At 38.9% G+C, this 23963-nt stretch overlaps 1 protein-coding gene across 12 annotated transcripts in view; it reads left to right on the top strand.

Moving 5' to 3' along the window:
* HEATR5A (HEAT repeat containing 5A) overlaps nucleotides 1-23963 on the top strand; it is a 170739-nt gene that overhangs the window by 83908 nt on the left and 62868 nt on the right. For all 12 annotated transcript variants that reach the window (XM_063651512.1, XM_063651509.1, XM_063651510.1 and 9 more), the window contains 6 exons: nucleotides 1599-1698; nucleotides 9158-9267; nucleotides 14383-14546; nucleotides 14628-14803; nucleotides 22658-22763; nucleotides 23402-23592. In XM_063651512.1, the coding sequence (XP_063507582.1) occupies nucleotides 1599-1698; nucleotides 9158-9267; nucleotides 14383-14546; nucleotides 14628-14803; nucleotides 22658-22763; nucleotides 23402-23592 (847 nt within the window). The remainder of the gene's footprint in view (nucleotides 1-1598; nucleotides 1699-9157; nucleotides 9268-14382; nucleotides 14547-14627; nucleotides 14804-22657; nucleotides 22764-23401; nucleotides 23593-23963) is intronic.

Below are 23963 nucleotides of genomic sequence, written 5' to 3'. Positions count from 1 at the left end.
TCTAACTAAAAATACAAAAAAATTAGCCAGATTTGGTGGCAGGCGCTTGTAATCTCAGCTACTTGGGAGGCTGAGACAGGAGAATCGTTTGAACCTGAGAGGCAGAGGTTGTAGTGATCTGAGAACGCGCCATTGCACTCCAGCCTGGACAACAAGAGTGAAACTCCGTCTCAGAAAAAAAAAAAAAAAAAAAAGTAATGTTTCACCATGAAGGGTGAGATCCCTGGAAAGACATGGAAGCATTGATTTTGGTTTTGTTTATTCATGGCATTTTTACTCTTAAAGAAAAACCACTTTTGAAATTGATCTTGGCCAGGCTCAGTGGCCAATCCCAGCATTTTTGGAGGCCGAGGTGAGTGGATTGCTTGAGCTCAGGAGTTCAAGACAAGCCTGGACAACATGGTGAAATCCTCTCTCTACAAAAAATACAAAAATTAGCCAGACATGGTGGTGCATGCCTGTAATCTGGGGTGGGAAGATTACCTGAGCCTGGGAGGTGGAGGCTTCAGTGAGTTGTGATTGCACCACTGCATTCCAGCCTGGGTAACAGTGAGATTCTGTCTCAAAGGGTCCAGGGGTGGGGGAGCTGGGGGTGGGAGGGAAGGAGGAAGGGAGAGAGAGAGAGAGAGAGAGAAAGAGAGAAAAGAATTGATCAGTCTGACTTTTTTTGTTTTTGGGACGGAGTTTCACTCTTGTTGCCCAGGCTGGAGTGCAATGGCGTGATCTTGGCTCACCACAGCCTCTGCCTGCCGGGTTCAAGCGATTCTCCTGCCTCAGCCTCCTGAGTAGCTGGGATTACAGGCATGCACCACCATGCTCAGCTAATTTTGTATTTTTAGTAGAGACGGGGTTCTCCATGTTGGTCAGGCAGGTCTCAAACTCCCAACTTCAAGTGATCCGCCCTCCTCAGCCTCCCAAAGTGCTGGGATTACGGGTGTGAGCCACTGCGCCTGGCCCAGTCTGACTTTAAAATACTCATCTTATTCTACATACAAAGTAATTCATTATAGAAAGTTATTTATTTCAGACGCCATGTCTCATTCCTATAATCCTAGCACTTTGGGAGGCCCAGGCAGACAGATCAATCACTTGAGGCCAGGACTTTGAGACCAAGTCTGGCCAACATGGTGAAACCCCGTCTCTTCTAAAAATACAAAAATTATCCAGGAGTGGTAGCACACACTATTTGTTTCAGATAACATCTGTAAAAACCTAACGTGCTGACTTGAAAGTCAGTGTGATTCCGTGAAACTAGTTGTAGAGCTGGCAAACTTGAGAGTCTAAGCTGGTTTTTTTTTTTTTTTTTTTTTTTTGCTTCTAAGCTTGAGGGCTGAGTAAAAGTAAAACCCTAGAACAGCAGCATTTTGTGAATATGGTTATTGCTCCGTCTTAGTACTCCTAGAGAGTTGTTTTTTTTTTTAAGTATGATTAGGAGTAGAAGGCACTATATACCTTTTTATACCAGAGTTTCAAGAATTTTTTTATTTTAGCAAATTGCTTTATTACTCTAATAACAATGCTAATATTGTACCATAATCAAATGTGCCTTTCGTGGTTGATTACAGTATGCCCAAGTAAAAGTCTGTTTTCCTTTTCAGCTATCAAGAGCTTTGTTTCCCACTGTGGTGATCTCCTTACTGAGGAAGTATTTCAGCGTCTTCTTCCACCACTTCCTTGTGCTGTGGATTTGCTAACTCAGTAAGGATTGACTGTTTAGATTTGATAAAATTTTCTAAGAGGAATTAGTTGCCCTCTGATTATGTAATATTCCTTAAGTACATTAATAAGGCAAATTTCTGTAGTTGGTGAATGATTTTATAGAGGAAGGCAATCAATTAGTTATGTGATTTTTTGGGGGGGGCTAGGATCTTGAAAGAAATTACATATTAAAAGGGAAGGAAAATTTTAGGGGAATAATCTACCTTACATACAGGCAGATTTAACAGGAAATTAACTATTAAGCCTCTTAACCTTTTCAGGTATGCATTTTATTGGTTTGTTAGAGTATTCTGTGTTCGTGAGAACCAGATGCTTCTAACAGTTTCAGTTTTTTGTTTGTTTATATTTTTCATAAGTTTGAGTTATACATATATGATTAGAACATATAGAGAAAAGCCAATATATAATGTGAGCACTTGTAATTTCCAAATTAATAAAACATGTGAAAGTTCTTTGAACAAAGCATCTAATGATTAACACTTTATATATACAGAAAATACATTTAAGATATGGCTTATAAGGTATAATAATAAAATGTGCACTTGTGAATCCAACACAGCCTGAGCAGAGGTTTGTGAATGTTTCTGCTGAAGGACCAGATAGTAAATATTTTAGGATATAAACACTATGAAGTCTATGTTGCAGCTACTCAGCTCTGTCATTGTAGCTCAAAAGCAGTCACGGATAATAGGTGAATGAATGAATGTGGCTGTGTTCCAATATAACGTTATTTACAAAAACAGGCAGTGGGTCATAATTTGGCTACCACTGGACTAGAGCATTAATGATACTATTGAAGGTGTCTGTGTGCCCCTCTCCAGCACCATTCTTTGTGCCTTTCTTTAGAAGCAACCACTAATCTGAATTTTATAGTTGTCATTTCCTTGCCTTTTAAAAAAGTGTATCACATATTTTTGTTTCTTAAAATAGTACATTGTTTAGGTTTGTTTGGTTTTGATCAGGCAAAAATTACTGTCCTGTTTCTGGGACTTGGTTTTGTTATTCAACATTATGTTTCTAAGTTTTACCTATGTTTTAAGTTCATTCATTTTTGTTGCTGTATAATATTTAATTGTGTGAATATACAACAACATATTGATCTCTTGTAAATGGACTTCTGGGTTGTTTCCAGTTTTCTGCTTTTAAAGCTTATGGTAATAATATGACCATTCGTACTCAAGCTGTTTAAGTCTCTAGGGTATGTACCTAGTAGTGAAATTGCTATGCTAAAATGTATTTTTATGTTCAACTGCAGAAAATAAACCAAATTATTTTTCAGTGTTCTTCTGTATTTCTACCAATAGTGTAAGTATCCTTTGACCCACTTTTTTACCAACACGTACTCAGATATCAATTCTACCCCATCCAATAGGTATAAAATGGTATCTCATTATGGTTTTAATTGTATATCAGTTTCCTGATGGTTTAAGTATAATTTTATATGTTTGTTTTTTCTCAGTATTTCCCTTCCCCATCCTATAAAATGCCTATTCATTCATATCTTTAACCTATTTTTCTTTTAGGTTTTCTTTTTGTTATTGATTTATAAGAAATTCTTCCTTTTTTTTTTTTTTTTTTTGAGACGGAGTCTCGCTCTGTCGCCCAGGCTGGAGTGCAGTGGCGCAATCTCGGCTCACTGCAACCTCCGCCCCCCGGGTTCACGCCATTCTCCTGCCTCAGCCTCCCGAGTAGCTGGGACTACAAGCACCCGCCACCACGCCTGGCTAATTTTTTGTATTTTTAATAGAGACGGGGTTTCATCGTGTTAGCCAGGATGGTCTCGATCTCCTGACTTCGTTATCTGCCTGTCTCGGCCTCCCAAAGTGCTAGGATTATAGGCATGAGCCACCGTGCCCGGCCTTTTTTTTTTTTTTTTGAGATAGAGTCTTACACTGTCACCCAGGCTGGAGTGCAGTGGCACGATCTCCGGTCACAGCAACCTCCGTCTCCCGGGTCCCCGTTCAAGCAATTCTTCTGCCTCAGCTTCCTGAGTAGCTGGGATTACAGGCATGCGCCACCATACCCAGCTAATTTTTGTATTTTTAATAGAGATGGAGTTTCACCATGTTGACCAGGCTGTTCGCAAACTCCTGACCTCAGGTGATAAACCCACCTCGGCCTCCCAAAGTGCTGGGATTACAGGCATGAGCCACTGCGTCAGGCTGTTTTTGGGTTTGTTTGTTTTTTTTTTTTTTGAGACAGTTTTGCTCTGTTGCCCAGGCTGGAGTGCATTTGTGTGATCTCCACTCACTGCAGTCTCCACCTCCTGGTTTCAAATTATTCTCCTGCTTCGGTCTCCCCAGTAAGGGATTATAGGCATGCACCACTATGCCTGGCTAATTTTTGTGTTTTTAGTAGAGACAGGATTTTGCCATGTTGGCCAGGCTGGTTTTGAACTTCTGGTCTCAAGTGATCTGCCCTCCTCAGCCTCCCAAAGTGCTGGGATTACAAGCATGAGCCACCACGCTCAGCCTTTTTTGTTGTTTGTGAGACAGCGTCTCGCTCTGTCACCCAGGCTGGAGTGCAGTGGTGTGAACATGGTTCACTGCAGCCCCAGGCTCCCAGGCTTAAGTGATCCTCCCAGGCTTAAGTGATCCTCCCACCTAAGCCTCCCAAGTAACTGGAACTACAGATGTGCACCACCACACCCAGCTAATTTTTTACTTTTTGGTAGACACAGGGCCTCACTATGTTGCCTAGACTGGTCTCAAATTTCCAGGCTCAAGCGATCTTCCTGCCTCAGCCTCCCAAAGTGCTTAGATTATCTTGTGAGTCACCATGCCTGGCCTACATATTTCTGAGACTATTCTTTAGCTGTTCATTAAAATATTAAAAATGTCTTCTAGTTTTTTATTAATAAACATTTATTATTTAAATGTCAAATGTATTAATCTTTTACTCTTTGGTGAGTACTTTTTTTCTTTTTGTTTAAAAATTCTTCCTGGCTAGGGGCAGTGGCTCATGCCTGTAATCCTAGTGCTTTGGGAGGCTGAGGTGAGAGGATTGCTTGAGGCCAGTGGTTTGAGACCAGCCTGAGCAACATAGTGAGGTCTCATCTCTACCAAAATAAATAAATAAATAAATAAATAAATAGAGTCAGATGTAGTGATGCTCACTAGTAGTCCTAGCTACACAGGAGGCTGAGGCGGGAATGACTGCTTGAGCACCTCAATTCAAGGCTATAGTCTTGATTGTGCCACTGCTCTCCAGCCTGGATGACACAGCGAGACCCCAGTTCCAAAAAAAAAAAAAGAAGTCTTCCTTACTGCAAAGTTATATTTTCTTATATTTCTCTCTGAAGTGTTTGAAGGTTTATCCTTCATATTTAAGTCATCTGGAACCGATTTTTCTATTTGGAGTGAGCTAGGGATCTGTCTTAGTCCATTTGTGCTGCTATGCTGCTATCACGAAATACCTGAGGCTGGATAATTTATTAAAAAACGGACACTTATTTCTAACAGTTCTGGAGGCAGGAGTCTAAGGTCAAGATACCAGCAGATTGGGTGTCTGATGAGAGCCTGCTGTTTACCTCCAAGATGGTACCTTGTTGCTACATTCTCTAGAGGGGAGGAACTCTGTGCCTTCTTCATCTGGCAAAGGGATAGAAGGGCAAAAAAAAAAGGGCCAAACTCCCTCCATGAAGCCCTTTTATAATGATACTAATCCATTTGTGAGGGCTTTGCCTTCATGACCTGAACACCTACCAAAAGGCCCTACCTCCCAGCAGTACTGCTTTGGGGATTAAGTTTCTAATACATGAATTTTGGAGGACACATTCAGACCATAGCAGGATTCAATTTCGTTTTCTTTTTAAATGTGGATAACAAACTGTCCCATACTTTACTAAAAAAATCCATACTTCCTTCAATGATTGCCATTCACTTCTGTCATGTATTATATTCCCATTTATGCATGATCTATGCCTGTGCTCTCTATTGGTGTGTTTATTTATATGCCAACACGTTATCTTTATAATAAATTTTGTATGTTAGATTAATCCTTTTGACCTTACTCCTCTTTAGACATATTTTGGTCCTTCATGCACTTTTGATCTTCTATTGAAATTTTATTTGGGGCTGGGCACAGTGGCTCATGCTATAATCCTAACATTTTGGGAGGCTGAGGTGGGTGGATCATTTGAGGTCAGAAGTTCAAAACCAGCCTGGCCAACATGGTGAGACCCTGTCTGTACTAAAAAAAAAAAAAAAAAAATTAGCTGGGCATAGTGGCACATGCCTGTAATCCCAGCTACTCAGGAGGCGGAGGCAGGAGAATAGCCTGAAACGAAAAGACAGAGGTCATAGTGAGCCAAGATCATGCCACTGCACTCCAGCCTGGGTAACAGAGTGAGACTCCATCTCAAAAAATAATAAGATAAATTTTATTTGAGATTGCATTGAATCTGTGGATAAATTTGAAGATAATTCATAGTTTTATAATACCTCTGAACATGATACTTCTTTACTATTATTGAGGTATTTTACAAAGTTTAAATTTTTTTCTAAATAAAGGTCTTATAAGTCTTTTTAAAAAATTTACTCCCAGGTACTTTGTATTTTTGTTGTGATTATTAAATAAATGGGTATATAGTGTATATAGTCTGTTTATTGCTGCCGTATAAAAATGTATTTGATTTTATATCTGACCACCTTACTGAATTTTGTCCTATCATTTATTTGTAGATTCATCTGGATTTTTCCTTTTACAATATTGTTTCTCTCTTCCTTGTGTGCTAACTGTATTAGATAACTGCCATTTAAAACTAAATAGAAAGGGTTAAATAAAGGGAATGCTTTTCATGTTTTACTGATAAGATGATGTTTGCTCCAGCTTTTTTAGTAGATACTCTATCAGATTAAGAGAGTAACCTCCTATGCCTAGTTTGGTTTGGTGAAAGTTTCTTAAAATGAATGAGTTTTACACCCCTACCATGGCTGCAAGCCTAGTCTCAGATCCTTGTGTTGGTATTGATATTTGTGTTCCTACTCTGGTTTCAGCTTATGTCTTGTTTCATTTTTTTAAATGTATGTTTGCTTGCTTTTATTGGCATAGGGGCTGGTTGGCTTCAGAAAAGTCTCTTTCTATAAGTCTAACAATGCAAATTATCTTTTATCCTGATAAAAGATTTATTTATACTTAATTTATACTTACCTAAGTAAGTAGCAGGAAGGCCCTGCAGGGACTATAATCTGCCCTCCTAATGAAAGCAGAAACCAATAAAAATGCTTTTCTAAATTCTTACTTTGTTTTATTCATCTCTTTAAAAAAAATGCATATACTTGCCTGAACTAAATTTTATTATAGTTAAAATAAGTGAATGTTGCAGGATTTTATCATCTTGTGAATATGATCGAAAGACTTTTTGTATGTTAGCTATTTATTTCTAATCTGGCCTTAGAGAAATATAAAAATGCAGTAGATTTATTCTTAACTTTGGTAACTAAAAAATTCTACTGAAACAGAGATTTTTGTTTTTTGTTTTGAGACACTATTTCTGTCTGTCGCCCGGGATTGAGTGCAGTGGCGCAGTCATAGCTCACCATATCCTCAAACTCCTGGGCTCAAGCAATCATCTGGCCTCAGCCTCCCAAAGTGCTGGAATTATAGGCATGAGCCACCATGTCTGGCCTTACCCAGGTGTTACAATTATGTTTGCTAAGTAGTATTTACCAAACTGAAAGATACTAAATGGAACCAACATTTTAAAATATTCAGTGATAAGTCAATAGATAACTCTCCTTTCTTCTAGAGACTAGAAATAGCAAGCATGAGTTTTCTAGAAAGCATTAGTTTTCTGGCATGGTGGCTCATGCCTGTAATCCCCATACTTTAGGAGGCCAAGGTGGGTGGATTACTTTTGCTCAGGAGTTTCAGACCAGCTTGGGCAATGTAGTAAAACCCCATCTCTACAAAAAATGCAAAAATTAGCCAGACATGGTGGCCCAAACCTGTGGTCCCAGCTGCTTGGGAGGCTAAGGTGGGAGGATCACTTGAGCCCAGGAGGTTGAGGCTGCAGTGAGCTGAGATCACGCCACTACACTCCAGCCTGGGCAACAGAGCAAGACCCTGTCTCGACAACAACAACAAAAAAGTACAGGCTGGGCGCGGTGGCTCATGCCTGTATCCCAGCACTTTGGGAGGCCGAGGTGGGTGGATCACGAGGTCAGGAGATCGAGACCATCCTGGCTAACATGGTGAAACCCCATCTCTACTAAAAATACAAAAAATTAGCCAGGCGTGGTGGCACATGCCTGTAGTCCCAGCTAGTCGGGAGGCTGAGGCAGGAAAGTCACTTGAACCCAGGAGGCGGAGGTTGCAGTGAGCCAAGATCACGTCACTGCACTCTAGCCTGGGCAACAGAGCAAGACTCCGTCTCAGAAAGCAAAATAACAAAAAAGAAAGTACAAATGACTCAACATTGCCAGAATTTCTTAGAGAACCAGGAAACCTCATGCCATGACAGTTTAGCAGATTTATTCTAGTGACATAATAAAAGTAATTTCATTAAACTTCTGTATTGCTAAGGATGAAAACCATACTCTAGTTGATAACATACCTTGTTAAGAGTAGTAGTCCTGGCCGAGTGCAGTGGCTCACACCTGTAATCCCAGCACTTTGGGAGGCTGAGGTGGGTGGATCACGAGGTCAGGAGTTCAAGACCACCCTGGCCAATATGGTAAAACCCATCTCTACCAATAATACAAAAATTAGCCTGGCATGGTGGTGCACTCCTGTAGTCCCAGCTATTCGGGAGGCTGAGGCAGAATTGCTTAAACTTGGGAGGCAGAGGTTGCAGTGAGCCGAGATCATACCACTACCACTCCAGCCTGGGTAACAGAGTGAGACTCCATCTCAAAACAAAACAAACCAAAAACAGTAGTAGTCCTTTAGCAAATGTTTGTTAAATGAATGAGCATTGGTAAAGTGATGTCTTAACACCAGTAGGAAAGGTGAACAGAAGATAAAGAAGAGTACATGAAAATGAAAGGAGAGAGTGTGAAGAAAGATCATATTTTGTGGCCAGGTGTGGTGGCTTGGGCCTGTAATCCCAGCACTTTGGGAGGCCGAGGCGGAAGGATTGCTTGAGCCCAGGAGTTTGAAACCAGCCTGGGCAACACGACGAAACCCGTCTGTATCAAAAATACAAAATAAAATTAGCCAGGCATGGTGGTGCAACCCTGTAGTTCCCAGCTACTCAGGAATCTGAGGTGGGAGAATGGTTTGAGCCCAGAAGACAGAGGTTGCAGTGAGCCAAGATCATGCCACTGCATCCCAGTCCGGGCTACAGAGCTGGACCCTGTCTCAAAAAATTAAAGCAGCACTAATGTTTGTTAATAAGATACTTAACTAATTTATATGTTAAGATGTTAAGCTGTCAATTTTTGTATATTGTTATATAACTTAACCACTTAAGATACACTTTTTCTTTTATTTTAAGGCTTTCTTCAATACTAAAAATGTATGGAAGTCCTTTGAAAACACCGTCAGTGGTTTATAGACAAAGACTTTATGAACTGTTGATTTTATTACCTCCTGAGACCTATGAAGGTATGTGCCTTAGACCAAAATGTTTTATTGTTTGTGGCTAGTATGGTTCCTGGAACAATAGTTATTGTCACTCATTAAATATTTAAATGAATTATAATGGCGGTTATTTAGTGCCTTGTTTCTAGGAGGTTTAGGGAGTTCAATCCTAATCCATGTGTTCATCATCTTATAGTAAAAAAATATATTTGGGATTTTGTTTTTGTTTTAATTTTTTTTGAGACAGGGTCTCACTCTCTCACCCAGGCTGGTATGCAGTGGTATGCAATCATGGCTCACTTCAGCCTTGGCTCAAATGACCCTCCCACCTCAGCCTCCCGGGTAGCTGGGGCTACAGGCACACCACCACGCCCAGCTAGTTTTTTGTATTTTTGTTAGAGACAGGGTTTCGCCATGTTGCCCAAGCTGGTCTCAAATTCCTGGGCTCAAGGACTTCTCCCGCCTTGGCCTCCCGAAGTGCTGGGATTACAGGTGTGAGCCATTGAGCCCAGCCTAAAATACTTTTTTTAAAAAAACCTCCTTCTTAAGGCCAGGCACTGTGTTAGAAATTGTATCTATTATATCTCATTTATCCTAGGATGATACAGTGAGCTAGTTATATTTTTCTTATTTGACAGATAAAGGTTTAGGTTACAAAACCAACTCAAGAACGCATACCAGATAAAGAGTGGAATCAAGATTAAAACATAAGTTTGCCTCATGGTGTGCTGCTGCCTTTTCTAAGTAACCTACTTAGAGACTTGACAATCATAGTTAGTGATATGCCTATCTTATTCTTCACCATCTATCAATTTAAAAGTTACTTGCTAGATATCTAGTAAAAAGCTGAGAGATAATTTCTATGTTCAACAGCTCAGATAACTGTTAGGTTGTGACAAAAGCAATTTCCTTCAGATTTTTACAATAGTATCTTGAAATTTATTTTCAGACTAAAATAAACTTTTTTTTTTTTTTTTTTTGAGACAGAGTATTGCTCTGTCCCCCATGCTGGAGTGCAGTGGCGTGATCTTGGTTCACTGAAACCTCTGCCTCCTATGTTCAAGCGATTATCCTGCCTCAGCCTCCCGAGTAGCTGGAACCACAGGCATGCGCTACCATGCCTGGCTAATTTTTTTGTATTTTTAATAGAGACGGGGTTTCACCATGTTGGCCAGGCTGGTCTCGAACTCCTTACCTCATATAATCCACCCTCCTCAACCTCCCAAAGCGCTGGGATTACAGGTGTGAACTCCTGACCTCGGGTGATTCACCTTCCTTGGCCTCCTAAAGTTCTGGGATTGCGGGCATGAGCCACTGTGCCCAGCCAAAAGGACTGCTGCTCAACTCTTCAATAAACATTTAGGAATACAAGAATCTCGACTTAAAATCTACAGTGTATCTTCTGATAAATAATAGAAGTCTTTTTTTTTGGGGGGGGGGGGCGGGGGGGGACGGGGCCTCACTGTGTCAACCAGGCTGGAGTGCAGTTGTGTGATCATGGCTCACTGCAGCCTCGACCTCCCAGGTTCAAGTCATCCTCCCACCTCAGCATCCCAAGTAGCTGAGACTGCAGGTGTGCACCACCACTCCCAGCTAGTTTTTTTTTTTTTTTTTTTTAATCATTTGTAGAGATGAGGTATTGCTATGCTGCCCAGGTTGTTCTCAAATTTTTGGGCTTCAGTGATCCTCCCACCTCGGCCTCTCAAAGTGTTGGGATTACAGTCATGAGCCACTGGGCCTGATAATGTAAGTCTTACCCTTAAAAAAACTTGAATTAGAGGAAAAAGTCTTGAAGTCTTCTACTTTTTTTTTTTTTTTAACTTGGATTTTCTCAGAATTAGAGTTTGGAAATGCAATCAGGAGTCCTAAAGGAATAATGAATATATGTGTATATATATTTCAAATCAGTTCCTGTTCATTAGGAGACAAAGTCAGGACTTACTATGAACTTCTGGAAGAAACAAACTCTAGGCCAGGTACATTGGCTCACACCTATAATCCCAGCACATTGGGAGGCTAAGACAAATGGATCATTTGAGGTCAGGAATTTGAGACCAGCCTGGCCAACATGGTGAAATCCCATCTCTACTAAAAATACACAAAATAATTAGCTGGGCATGGTGGCACATGCCTGTAGTTCCAGCTACTTAGGAGGCTGAGGCAGGAGAATCGTTTGAACCTGGGAGGCAAAGGTTGCAGTGAACTGAGATCGCGCCACTGCACTGCAGCCTGGGTGGCAGAGTGAGATTCCATCTTTGAATGAATAAATAAATAAATAAAGTTCTGATTTTATTGATTCCTCCAATGTGTTGTCAAAGAGTCAGTTTCTAGGACATAGTAAGAAATTACTTTTGCCACGTGGAATGTATTTAAGAATTGAAATAACTTTTCTTCATGACTATCCAGCAGATGTAGATTTAGAGTCTTAGAGTGACTTAGTTTTCTGAAGGATTGGAGTAAAAATTGAGTTCTTAGTTTTTATTTCCTGTCTTAGTTTTGGTATGGATTTATTTTCAAATATCTTAATATTCTCTACATTGAAAATAACTCATCAGCAAGTTAGTGATGCATTTTTATACAAAAGCTTATTTGCATTTCAAAATGATCTTAATTATCTTTAGGTACTTTTTCCAGGGACAGTTGGGAAAGTAATCACTTTTAACTGAGAAGCAGAGATTTTCTACTATTTTCACACATAGCCACAGGAACAAACATACCTTGTATATTGTACTACCAACAGAATTATTTTGCTGAGTGTCATATGCTGGTAACTAAGACATTCCTTTGAGCAACTGTCATTTGCTCAGTCATTATGACTTCACTGATCCCTGTCCACTCTTCCTAATTCCTGTATGTAATCTCTCCTTTCCCTAAATGTAATAGTGCTTTTGTTTTTATCTTTTATGAAACATAATAGTTCCTACCTTCCTATTATAGTTATATGTATGTATTGGTATCCCATAGTGTATACCTTCTTGAAAGGAAGATGAAATATAATAAAATTTTTCTCTGTAGCATATTAAACACAATTTGGATGAATGAGTGATTCAGCACGGTGGTTAAAAGCTCAAATTCTGGAGCCTGATTAACTGCGTTTCAGTCTGACAGCTATATGATCACCATATAATCTCTGGCAAATAATAAATTCCCTGTTCCTGTTTCGTTGCCTGTAAAACAACATACTAACCTGACCTTATTAGGTTACTATGAAGGTTATATGTAAAGCTTTTAGGACATTTCCCAACACATATTAAGTATTCAGTAAGCCAAGCACTGTGTGTAATCTCAGCTATTCAGGAGGCTGAGACAGGAGGATCACTTGAGGCTTGGATTTAGAGATTAGCCTGGACAATATTGTGAGACCTCATCTCTTAAAAAAAAAAAAAGTAAACTTCAATAAATATTTGTTGTTACTACTGTTACTGCTGCTAATGATACAGACAGTGATGGCAAGTAAACCCTTCCTAACTCATCCTACCACTTCTGATCAGTGGATGTCACCCCAGTCCTCATTTCATCCTGGTGCAATTGCTTGAAGAAACACTTCGAAGAGTATAAACATTTTTCTAAGGGAATTTTTACTCATTCCTGCAGTACTTAAGTTACAAACTGGCAAAACCCATTTAAGCTGTCTGTGGATAAGATTTTTTGATAACCTAACAGAAATTAGGATAAAACATCTTTGAGGTGATCATTGCAGTCAATGTGATAAATGGATCAGCTTTCAAAGTGTATATGTTACAGAGGCAACCATATGTTGTCTCCCGTGTTATGGGAGAACACAATACCACTTATGAACTAACCTGCACCCACCCTGCCCACCACCAAAAACAAAAATGGGCCCCTTCTAGATACAACTACCAATTTATTTTTTTTTTAAGTACAGATAGAAGAACAAATTAAGCTATAAAAGGGGCCTATAATCATAAAAACCCAGACTGTAGGAAACTGTACAAAACAAATAATCTTGTTTCTTCAAATAAATTACCAGTTAGGGGAAAGGTATAGGGAGAATACTAAATTGAAAGAGACAAGATAAACTAGCTGCAATGTGTACACCTTACTTAGATCTAGATTCAAACATGGAAGCAAACAAAAACAGGTGTTTATGAGGTAGTTGGAAATTTGAATACTGAATGGGTATCTGAAGTTAAGTGGTTTTTTTTTTTTTTTTTACAACATGAGATTATGATAGCAGGATTATGTTCAAAATAAAATGTATTTCACTTTAATGATACACAGTGAAATATTTATGGATGAAATGATGTGCTGCCTAGGGTTTTCTTAAAAATAACGTGGAGAAATGTGGGATCAAGAATGGGGATGTAGGTGAAATAATACTGTTGCAACTGGTAAAGATGAATAATGAGCATATGCTGGAAGGGATGGGGCAGGCATCATCATAGTACTATTATTTATTTATGTTTGAAATTTTCCATAATAACATGTCTAAGTTTTCTCGGGCTAATTCTTTTTTTTTTTTTTTTTTTCTTGAGATGGAGTCTCATTCTGTTGCCCAGGCTGGAGTGCAGTGGCTGATCTCAGCTCGCTGCAACCTCTGCCTCCTGGATTCAAGCAATTCTCCTGCCTCAGCCTCTGAGTAGCTGGGGTTACAGGCACCTGCCAACACACCTGGCTAATTTTTGTGTTTTTAGTAGAGATGGGGTTTCGCCATGTTGGCCAGGCTGGTCTTGAACTCCTGACCTCAAGTGATCCGCCCACCTTCACCTCCCAAAGTGCTGGGATTACAGGCGTGAGCCACCACACCCGGCCTCAGGCTAATTCTTATACATTTTTTCAGACTGTGCTTTTTTAAAAAACATACCTGCTTTTGTAAATCTTTTTTTACATCTATTTTTATTTTTCATGTCATGTTATACCTTAAGGTATGTACACACACACACACACACACACACACTTTGAGATGTTCTTTTAGTATCCATTCTTAACCTTGTTACTAGCAACACATAGTTGAGCCAGTCATTTCTAGGGCAGTTTTCAAGGATGAGAAATACAATCTTCGGCTATGATATGTTAAAGTTGGCCAGTGGGTGCATTAAAGCTCAACCTGAGTTTTAAACCCCATACTCTCACCAGATAATTAATAGTACTAATTGCTCTTTTTCTGTGACTCAACAGGAAACCTCTGTGCTATCCTCAAAGAGCTGGCTGCTGACTTGACTGCCCCTGATATTCAGGTGGCAGCATCTACATTTTTACTTCCACCCCTCTGTCATCAGGATGACCTTTTGATATTAAGTCCTTTGCTACAAGAGACTGACCATAGATTTATTGAAGAACAGGTATGGCCATTTTTTACTCTTGAGTAGATTCAATCTGTGATCAGTGATTTTAAAACCTTATATACTTTTTTTCCCTTTTAGCTCCTGCTTGGTAATGGTGTTGCTTGCGGAAGTCTTGAATATGACCCTTATTCGATTTATGAGAAAGATGTAGAGGGAGATTCAGTGCCTAAGCCCTTACCTCCAGCACTATCAGTTATTAGTTCTGCATCCAAGCTCTTTGGGGTTGTATGCGCTCATGTGGGAGAAACTCAAAGGTAAATATCTTCAATGGTTCAGTGAATGGATAATAGAGAACTGGTGGGTAAGAAGAATGTTGCTAGAGATCTCATTAGCATAAATGATTTCTTATAAATGACAGGCGAAGGTGAAATAAAAGTTCTTGTTTAATTATTCACTTGGCTAATATTTAATAAGAAATGATTAAATGCCTAAAACCACTAGAACTGTTGTGGATACAATACTTTGCCCACAGTTAGCTTATCATCTAGCTGAAAATACAAATGAAAAATAATGACATAAGAATATTGATTTATGAGCAGTCATTACAAAAACATATACTAGGTTTTTTCTTAGACTAGGTCTCATAGGCTTTCTTACCTTGGAAATTTTTTGGAACCATTATAGGTCCAGGGATTTGTCTTCAGTTGGAGGGATTTTAAATGGTTTTTATCAGTTCACTTAAAATGAACTTTAGACCAGTGGTCCCCAACCTTTTAGGCACCAGAGACCAGTTTGGCAAAAGACAGTTTGTCCATGGGGTAGGGATAGGAGAAGGTTTTGGGATAAAACTGTTCCACCTCAGATCATCAGGCATTGAGAGGGGTGCACAACCTAGATCCCTCACATGCACAGTTGACAATAGCATTCACACTCCTGTGAGAATCTAATGCTGCTGCTGATCTGACAGGAGTTTCGCTCAGATGATAATGCTCGCTTGCCCGCCGCTCACCTCCTGCTGTGCAGCCCATTCCTAACAGGCCGTGGACCAGGACCAGTCCGTGGCCCACGGGTTGGGCCCCCCGCTTTAGATCACACACACATACACACACAAAGATAATAGATATTTAATTAACTTGATTGTGGTAATCTATTTCACAATGTATATATGAGCAAAACCTCTTTAAAAACATTATGTTGTACAACTCATACTATGTGGGGATTTCCATCTTATGCTATTGTATGTGAAAAATTAATAAATACAAGATGTCCTCCCCAAAAAATGGACTATGGTTTTGAAAAACCAAAGGGTGATAATGATTTCTCATTGAGAATGATAGTTTCTTAATTAGTAACTGGACATATACATTTCTCAGGCATCAAAATCCACTATCCAGGAAATTGTTACTATCTGAAAAATGAAATGGGAAGTGAATCTCTCTCACAGGCTATTGTGGCTAATAACAGTTTACAAATCACTGTCATCCACACTGATTCATTCATTCATTTCTTCTCTCTCGACCAACAACAATGCATTTGACTAGATCATAGCTTTTATTATATCTTCTTATCCAGTTATATCTTCCAGAGGATACCAGTTAGACAATTTACCTTTATCTCTTTGGTGAAGACTTAGAAAAATATTTTAGTTTCATCACCAACACCTCTCTGAAACAGGTCTTGGGATAATTTGCTTTCATTGCATAGAAAAGTGAATGAAATTTACATTGATTTTTACTAGCTTCAGTTTCAAAAGATAATGTTTTTTCCAAATGTGTTTGTAGCATTTCCTGTATATACTGTAACTATAAGGTTATGGTGGTAAGAGAATATATGACTGAATTGTTAATGAATGAAGAGGAAAATGACAGTGGTTTGGAATATTCAAAGAAAGATTCATGGAGAGGATGAAATTTGAACTAGTCTCTAACTGCCTTTTTATAGAGCATATAATTACTTTAGAATAATTAATTTGGATTAATATACCAATAACTACTGTGGATGAAACAGGGCTGGCCTTTTAAGCAAAGGATTTAAATTAAGCCTGTTCTTAAATGGTTCCACTATCTTTGATGGGTCTAAGGTGGAAAAGCAAAAAAGAAAATATACTTTTTACAGCCTTTCCTCTTAAAAAAGTGATTTTATTATTCTAGAGAAGTTTTCTTTTCGGATTTATTGCCCAATTGTAGTTTCAGGAAGATCCTTTCTTATTAAGTTTAATGAATTTTTTAATGTGCTCATAGTTTTTGTATCCCCGCCTAAATTATAATAATAATAATGAATATTCAAGGAAGGGGAGATTTTGTTTGTTTTGATAAAAACCTTGAGAACAGATAAAAGCAAACCCTATCATTCTGTTTGGATTCTAACAAATTTGGAGCAAACAGGATTCTAACTATTTTGGAATAAAAATAGTAGGTGACCAGGCACAGTAGAGGCCAAGGCAGGCAAATTGCTTGAGCCCAACAGTTCAAGAGCAGCCTAGGCAACATGGCAAAACTCCTTCTCTACAAAAATACAAAAATTAGCTGTGCATGGTGGTGTGCAACTGTAGTCCCAGCTACTCAGGAGGCTGAGGTGGGAGGATCGCTTGATACTGGGAGTTAGAGGTTGCAGTGAGCCAAGATCTCACCACTGCACTCCAGCCTTAGCAACAGAGCAAGACACTGTCTCAAAAATATATTTATAAAGAAGTGACCTGGCAAGATCCCAGATACAGAAAGTGGGTTATAAGCAGTTATCCGCAGTCACCAGTAGGTGTCGTTACAGAACCAGAAGATAGAAACTACATGAATAGGGAAGTTAAGTTTCTAATTTCCTGTTATGCCAGATATGATATTTATGTAAAATATCAGGCTGTTTGCTTCTCGGCCTTACATTTGAGTTCTAGAGAAGAAAGGTCTTAATTAAAGTATCTATATTTAAACAGCAACCGAATATTTCAAGCCATTTTGTTGTTATTGTGGTTAGCCTTATGTTTAAACAGTTGTGTAACATGTGGTTGTCCTAAGGTTGGAAATAATACTTATGTAATATAAATTAATGCACAATTTATTAATGCATATGTAATTGTCTTTTAAATTAGTTGATTCTCTCTATTCTGACTGTAGGGTTCTAATGTAAAAATGTTTAACGGTTGGAAAGTCAAGATATTTTATACAGAAAAGAAATAATATTGATCTCAATCATGTATTGTTTGTGGTTACTTTTTTTTTTCTTTGAGACAGCCCAGGCTGGAGTGCGGTGGCTCACTGCAACATCCGCCTCCTGGGTTTCAAGTGATTCTCCTGGCTCAGCCTCCCAAGTAGCTGGGATTACAGGCATGCACCACCATGCCTGGCTAATTTTTGCATCTTTTAGTGGAGATGGGGTTTCATAATGTTGGCCAGGCTCGTCTCAAACTCCTGACCTCAGGTGATCCGCCCTCCTCGGCCTCCCAAAGTGCTGAGATTATAGGCATGAGCCACTGTGCCTAGCCTGTGTGTGGTTACTTTATTTTTGTTTTGTTTTGTTTTGAGACAGAGTTTTGCTCTGTCACCCAGGCTGGAGTGCAGTGGCACCATCTCGGCTCACTGCAACCTCCGCCTCCCAGGTTCAAGTGATTGTCCTGCCTTGGCCTCCCGAGTAGCTGGGACTACAGGCACGTACCACCATGCCTGGCTAATTTTTGTATTTTTAGTAGAGATGGGTTTTCGCCATGTTGGCCAGGCTGGTCTTGAACTCCTCACCTCAGGTGATCTGCCCCTGTCAGCCTCCCAAAGTCCTGGGATTACAGGTGTAAGCTACTGCTCCTGGCCTGCGTTTGTGGTTGCTTTTAAATAGATTTTCACCTAATCGCAAAGAATGAGTTCCTTAATTCACCTGAGGATTGTTCCACCCTTGACTTGCACATTGGAATTATCTGGACAAATTTTTAAGATACTGAAGATCCTGATTAGTACGGTATGCATACTGTGGTGGTGGGCACTGAAATTTTTTAAACTCCTTAGGTGATTGTGATAAATGGACTGCTTCAACAAATGATGTCACTTGGGAATGGATGGACAGAGAGGAAAAAAACAGTTATAATTCTCAGTAGTAAAAAATTTTGCCATTATATACCCTCTAAAAAGTATTATTTTGTTTTTGTTTGTGGTTACTGTTTTGTTTGTGTATACTGTGTGTACCCCCTATCTAAAGGGTTTATAATGTAAAATGTATAATGTAAAATAAATCAACATTTTCAAATGTTACATCTTCACCCTTTATTCAGTTAACTGCATTTTTATTCCATCTAGACTCAAAAGTTTTAGTACCTATCATTTCATTCCAAACTGATAATTATATGTTATAATTGATACTACTTATGAGTACTAATTCAGTATTACTGAGAATAAGTCATCTCCATCTTCCTGAAGATCAGAATCTTTTGTTGAGATCTCTATAGGAATTGGTGTCATATATCTTGAATCCTTGATTAGTTAATAGGGTATTCAATCTCTTTCAGGATTGGGGGGCAGAGGATGAAGAAAAAGATTTTGAGCTCTGACAATCCTGTTTTGTAGTCTTTGGTCCATGAATGTGGTCAAGAAATAATAGCATAGGTCAGCTTATAGTACAGTACAACAAATTCTTAATCTCTAACCTTACGTATTTTTATAACTTTCAGCGTAATACAATTTCACAATAACAGATGTAGGATATGATCTAATAATGACGTTATAGGTTTTTAAACTTGGGAACTTGATCATACAGTTATTCTTAATTCCCCATTTGTCACATTTACCCTCCATAATCTTCCTGTAGGGTGCTTTGGACATAAATATGTTCTTAAAAAAAAAAATGCCAGCCAGGTGCAGTGGCTCACTCCTGTAATCCCAGCACTTTGGGAAGCCGAGGCGGGCGGATCACGAGGCCAGGAGATGAAGACCATCCTGGTTAACACGGTGAAACCCCGTCTCTACTAAAAATACAAAAAAATTAGCCAGGTGTAGTGCGGGCACCTGTAGTCCCAGCTACTCAGGAGGCTGAGACACGAGAATGGCATGAACCCAGGAGGCAGAGCTTGCAGTGAGTTGAGATCGCGCCACTGCACTCCAGCCTGGGCGACAGAGCAAGACTCCATCTCAAAAAAAAAACAAAAAATGCCTTAAATATAGACTTAAACAATGGGCAGAAAACTTTTCTTGTTTTTTTTTTTTCCTTTTTTTTGAGGCAGCGTCTCATTCTGTCATCCAGGCTGGAGTGCAGTGGTGTGATTTTGCCTCCCTGCAGCTTCAGTCTCCCAAGCTCAAGCAATCGTCCTGCCTCAGCTTCCTAGGTAGCTGGGTCTATAGGCAGGCACCACTACACTGGCTAATTTTTTTTCTTTTTAGTGGAGATAAGGTCTCACTATGTTGCTTAGGCTGGTCTCAAACTCATGGGCTCAAGCGATCCTCCTGCTTCTGCCACCCAAAGTGCTAGGATTACAGGCGTGAGCCACCAGAAAAATTTTCATATGCAAGATACTTTGCAATGTTATTTGTAATAAGAAAAATTAGAAATAGCCTAAATGTCCCAAACTAGGAAGTTGGTTAAATAAATTATATTGCCAGAATATATAATACTAATACCTATTCAGTAATACTATTATAGTAAAACCATATAATAGTTAATAAGATGGGAAAATCCCTGATAATATTGCTTAGGGGAAACAAAACAAGTTATTAACAAAGTATGTACAATACGGTCTCTGTTTTCTAAAAATTATATTCATATGTCTAAGGGAGAAAAGAACAAAGATGTCCAAATGTTAATGGCGGCTCTTTGTAGGTGGTGGGATTTGGGGTAAATTTCTTTTTTTTTAATGTGCTTTTCTGAGTTTTTCAAATTTATTACGAGAAATACAATTAACCTTGAAGTAAGGAAATAAGTACTTTTCTAAGTATTCTTAGTGTTCCACCATTTTTATTACATTTTATTTTTATTTTTATTTTTTATTTTTGGAGATGGAGTCTCGCTCTGTCACCCAGGCTGGAGTACAGCGGTGCCATCTCAGCTCACTGCAACCTCCACTCTTGGCTCAAGCAGTTCTCCTGCCTCAGCCTCCCAAGTAGCTGGGACTACAGGCACATGCCACCACGCCAGGCTAGTTTTTATATTTTTAATAGAGATGGAGTTTCACCATGTTGTCCAGGCTGGTCTCAAACTCCTGACATCAGGTGATCTTCCCACCTCGGCCTCCTAAAGTGCTGGGATTGTAGGTGTTTGCCATTGCGCCTGGCCTTTATTACATTTTATAAATTGATTTTATACATACTGCTTTCCCCAACCCGTATGATGTACACATAGCCTCATACCTTCCTTTTTACTCTTTAACTCCTTGTACAGTTAGGTTTTTTAAAGGCACGATCCCCATGTCTATTCTGATTTGATAACAGAATTGCCATTTACGGGACAGCTTGCCTTGTAGCCTCAGCAGAATGATGGAGATCTAGTTTTAAAGGACTTAGGGATATTATTGAAAGTACATTAAGGTTAGATAAAAGTATGTCCATATTTTCATGTTCAGCCAGTCATGCTGTGTGTTTAATTACCTGATGCTGTTGTCTTTTATGCTTGCTTAACAAGCACACCTGACTGCCTACTAGATGCCAAACACAAGATATTAGGGAGATAAAGATAAAATTATAAGCTTCCTGCCATCAAGATAATTTACAACTGAAAAAGTTATCTTCAGTGTATTTCAGGTTTCTCATTTAAAGGGAGAAAAGAGGGAAAAGGAAGTATAGGGCATAGAAACAATGTTTTAAAGAGATATTAATGGTAAGATGGGGTGGTTTATTTTATGGTTACATGTATTTAATCTTGACATAAGGAATTAAAACCTCTGTGCTATAAGGACATGAAATATTGTGTATATTTATCTTAATTAGAATTGTGAAAATTGGAACATTTTTCTCACCAGTAGCAGAGTGGTTGAATAAATTTTAGTATGTGTATATAATGAAATTTGGATTCACAAACATTAGAAGAAAAATGACCAGGCACAGTGGTTTACCCCTATAATCCTAGCACTTTCAGAGGCCGAGGCTGGAGGATCGCTTGAGCTTAGGAGTTCAAGACCAGCCTGAGCAACATAGTGAGACGTCATCTCTTTAAAAAAAAAAAAATTAGCAGGGTGTGGGTAATGTGTTCCTGTAGTCCCAGGTACTCTGGTGGCTGAGGCTGGAGGATCACTTAAGCCCGGGAGGTCGAGGCTGCAATGAGCTATGATGGCATCTATAGCTAACCAGAAGCAGCATAGCTCTTTGAATCCCCAACTATGCTTTGAAAATATACTTGGGACTATACTATACATAAAACAATTTTAACTCTTGCTTTTTTCATTTAACATTACCTTTTTAGCACTTTTCAAATCATTTTTATTCTTTTTTTTTTCTTTCTTTCTCTGAGACAGGATCTTGCTTTGTCACCCAGGCTGGAGTACAGTGGCATGATCATAGCTCACTGTAACCTTGAACTCCTGGGCTCAAGTGACCCTTCTGCTTCAGCCTCCTGGGTAGCTAGGACTACAGTCGTGTGCCACTATGCCTAGCTAACTTTTTAATTTTTTGTAGCATCAGAGGTCTCACTGTGTTGCCCAGGCTGGTTCTAAACTCCTAGCTTCAAGCAATCTTCCTGCCTCGAATTCTGTGAGGCTATGTGTTACATATAATATTTGTGGAGTTATATCAATATTGACTACATTTGTTGGTATTATCTCAAATTTTAGTTTTTCAGTTATTGGAATGTGCATTCTCACACTTACAATTACTGCAGTAGTTTAAAGGACCTAAAGTGTGAAGTTTAAATGATATTGAGAGGCCAGGGGCAGTGGCTCACGCCTGTAATCCCAGCACTTTGGGAGGCCAAGTGGGCGGATCACTTGAGATCAGGAGTTCAAGACCAGCCTGGCCAACATGGTGAAACTACTACTACTCTACTAAAAATACAAAAATTAGCCAGGTGTGGTGGTGCGCACCTGTAATCCCAGCTACTTGGGAGACTGAGGTGAGAGTATCTCTTGAGCCAGGAAGGTGGAGGTTGCAGTAAGCCGAGATGGTGCCAATATACTCCAGCCTGGGTGACAGCGAGACTCTGTCTCAAAAAAAATAAATAAATAAAATAAAACTTACCTACTTGCTTTCAAATCCTGTTATTTCTGATTGTAGGCTTCTTATATTGGAACAGCTTTTGGACAGTATAAAGCACACAAAAGGAGCTCGTCAGCAAGTGGTTCAGTTACACGTTGTTTCTTCAGTTTCTAGTTTCTTGAAGGTAATTATTATTTTTATTTATTTAAATGTTTGCTTCATTTTTTAAAAAATTTGTGGCCAATGAAGTTTGTCGGAGGATGATGTTTCTAAAATGCTCTTTTTTCCTTCATTTTTCTTAATCTCCTGATGAAAAGTTTTCAGAATTTGAAATTCTCCTTTTACTTTTTGTCCACATAAAACTTGTTAGAAATCAAACCTATAATCTCTGCATAGAGCTGTGCATTAACCTACCAATCCTGATATCCTGGGCCAGGGATTGATGGACTATGGCCTGTGGACCAAATCCAGCTCATTGTTACTTATGACTTACCGTTTCTATGTACAGTAAAATATAATAGACTTCATTAGTTGCTTATTTTGTGGACATCTCTGTTAATGTTCTTTCAAACCATTTATACCTTAATGATAATTGATTACCATATTGCTGCCTGGAGGTTTAAAATTCTAAAGTGTTTTGTAAAAAAAAAAAAAATGAAATTATATTTGTATTATCAGTGTGGATTTTTGTGTTCTTATTTGTTTTTAAGTAGTAATCCAAGTACGAACATATTTGGATTTGGTTAACCAGAATGTACATTCCTAACTGGATATGAGAATTTACTACAATTGTAAGTTTGGGTTGTTCTTTGCATATTTCAGTACGTGGCTGGCTCCAAGGGATGTTTAGGTCCAGAAGAAATGAAAAGATTTGCCTTAACATTAGTTACAGGAGCCCTAGAAAGCCCCAACCCCTTGCTGAGATGTGCAGCTGCAGAGTCATGGGCTAGATTAGCCCAAGTGGTTGATGATGGAGCTTTTACTGCTGGATTAGCTCAAGTTAGCTTTGACAAGTAAGTGAATTTCTTATTTAATATTCAGAGGCTATGTTTCAAAACTGGGTATAGCTTTCTGGTTTGTTGGAACTAGTAAGATCTTCATTCTGAGATTTAACTAAGAAAAGAAAAATTGTCAAATGTTGACTGCTTTAAAGGAAAGAAAATAAAAATTGGCCTGCTGGTCTTGGCACATAAAACAATTACTATTTCAGCTATAGTCTTTATATAATAAGAAAGATCAGAATCTATATGAATGATGTAATTGCTCATCAATGGGATGGACTCTAGGATAGTGAAATATTTATACAGTTTTATGATGTAAAACTTATATGATAAGTAATAACAAACTACAGGAAAAAGAAAAGGCTGTAGGCTGCAGATGAGGA

The sequence above is a fragment of the Pongo pygmaeus genome, chromosome 15 (genome assembly GCF_028885625.2).
Source record: "Pongo pygmaeus isolate AG05252 chromosome 15, NHGRI_mPonPyg2-v2.0_pri, whole genome shotgun sequence".
Classification (NCBI taxonomy): Eukaryota; Metazoa; Chordata; class Mammalia; order Primates; family Hominidae; genus Pongo; species Pongo pygmaeus.
The sequence above is the reverse complement of the archived record's forward strand: the minus strand, read 5'-3'. Positions and strand labels throughout refer to the sequence as shown.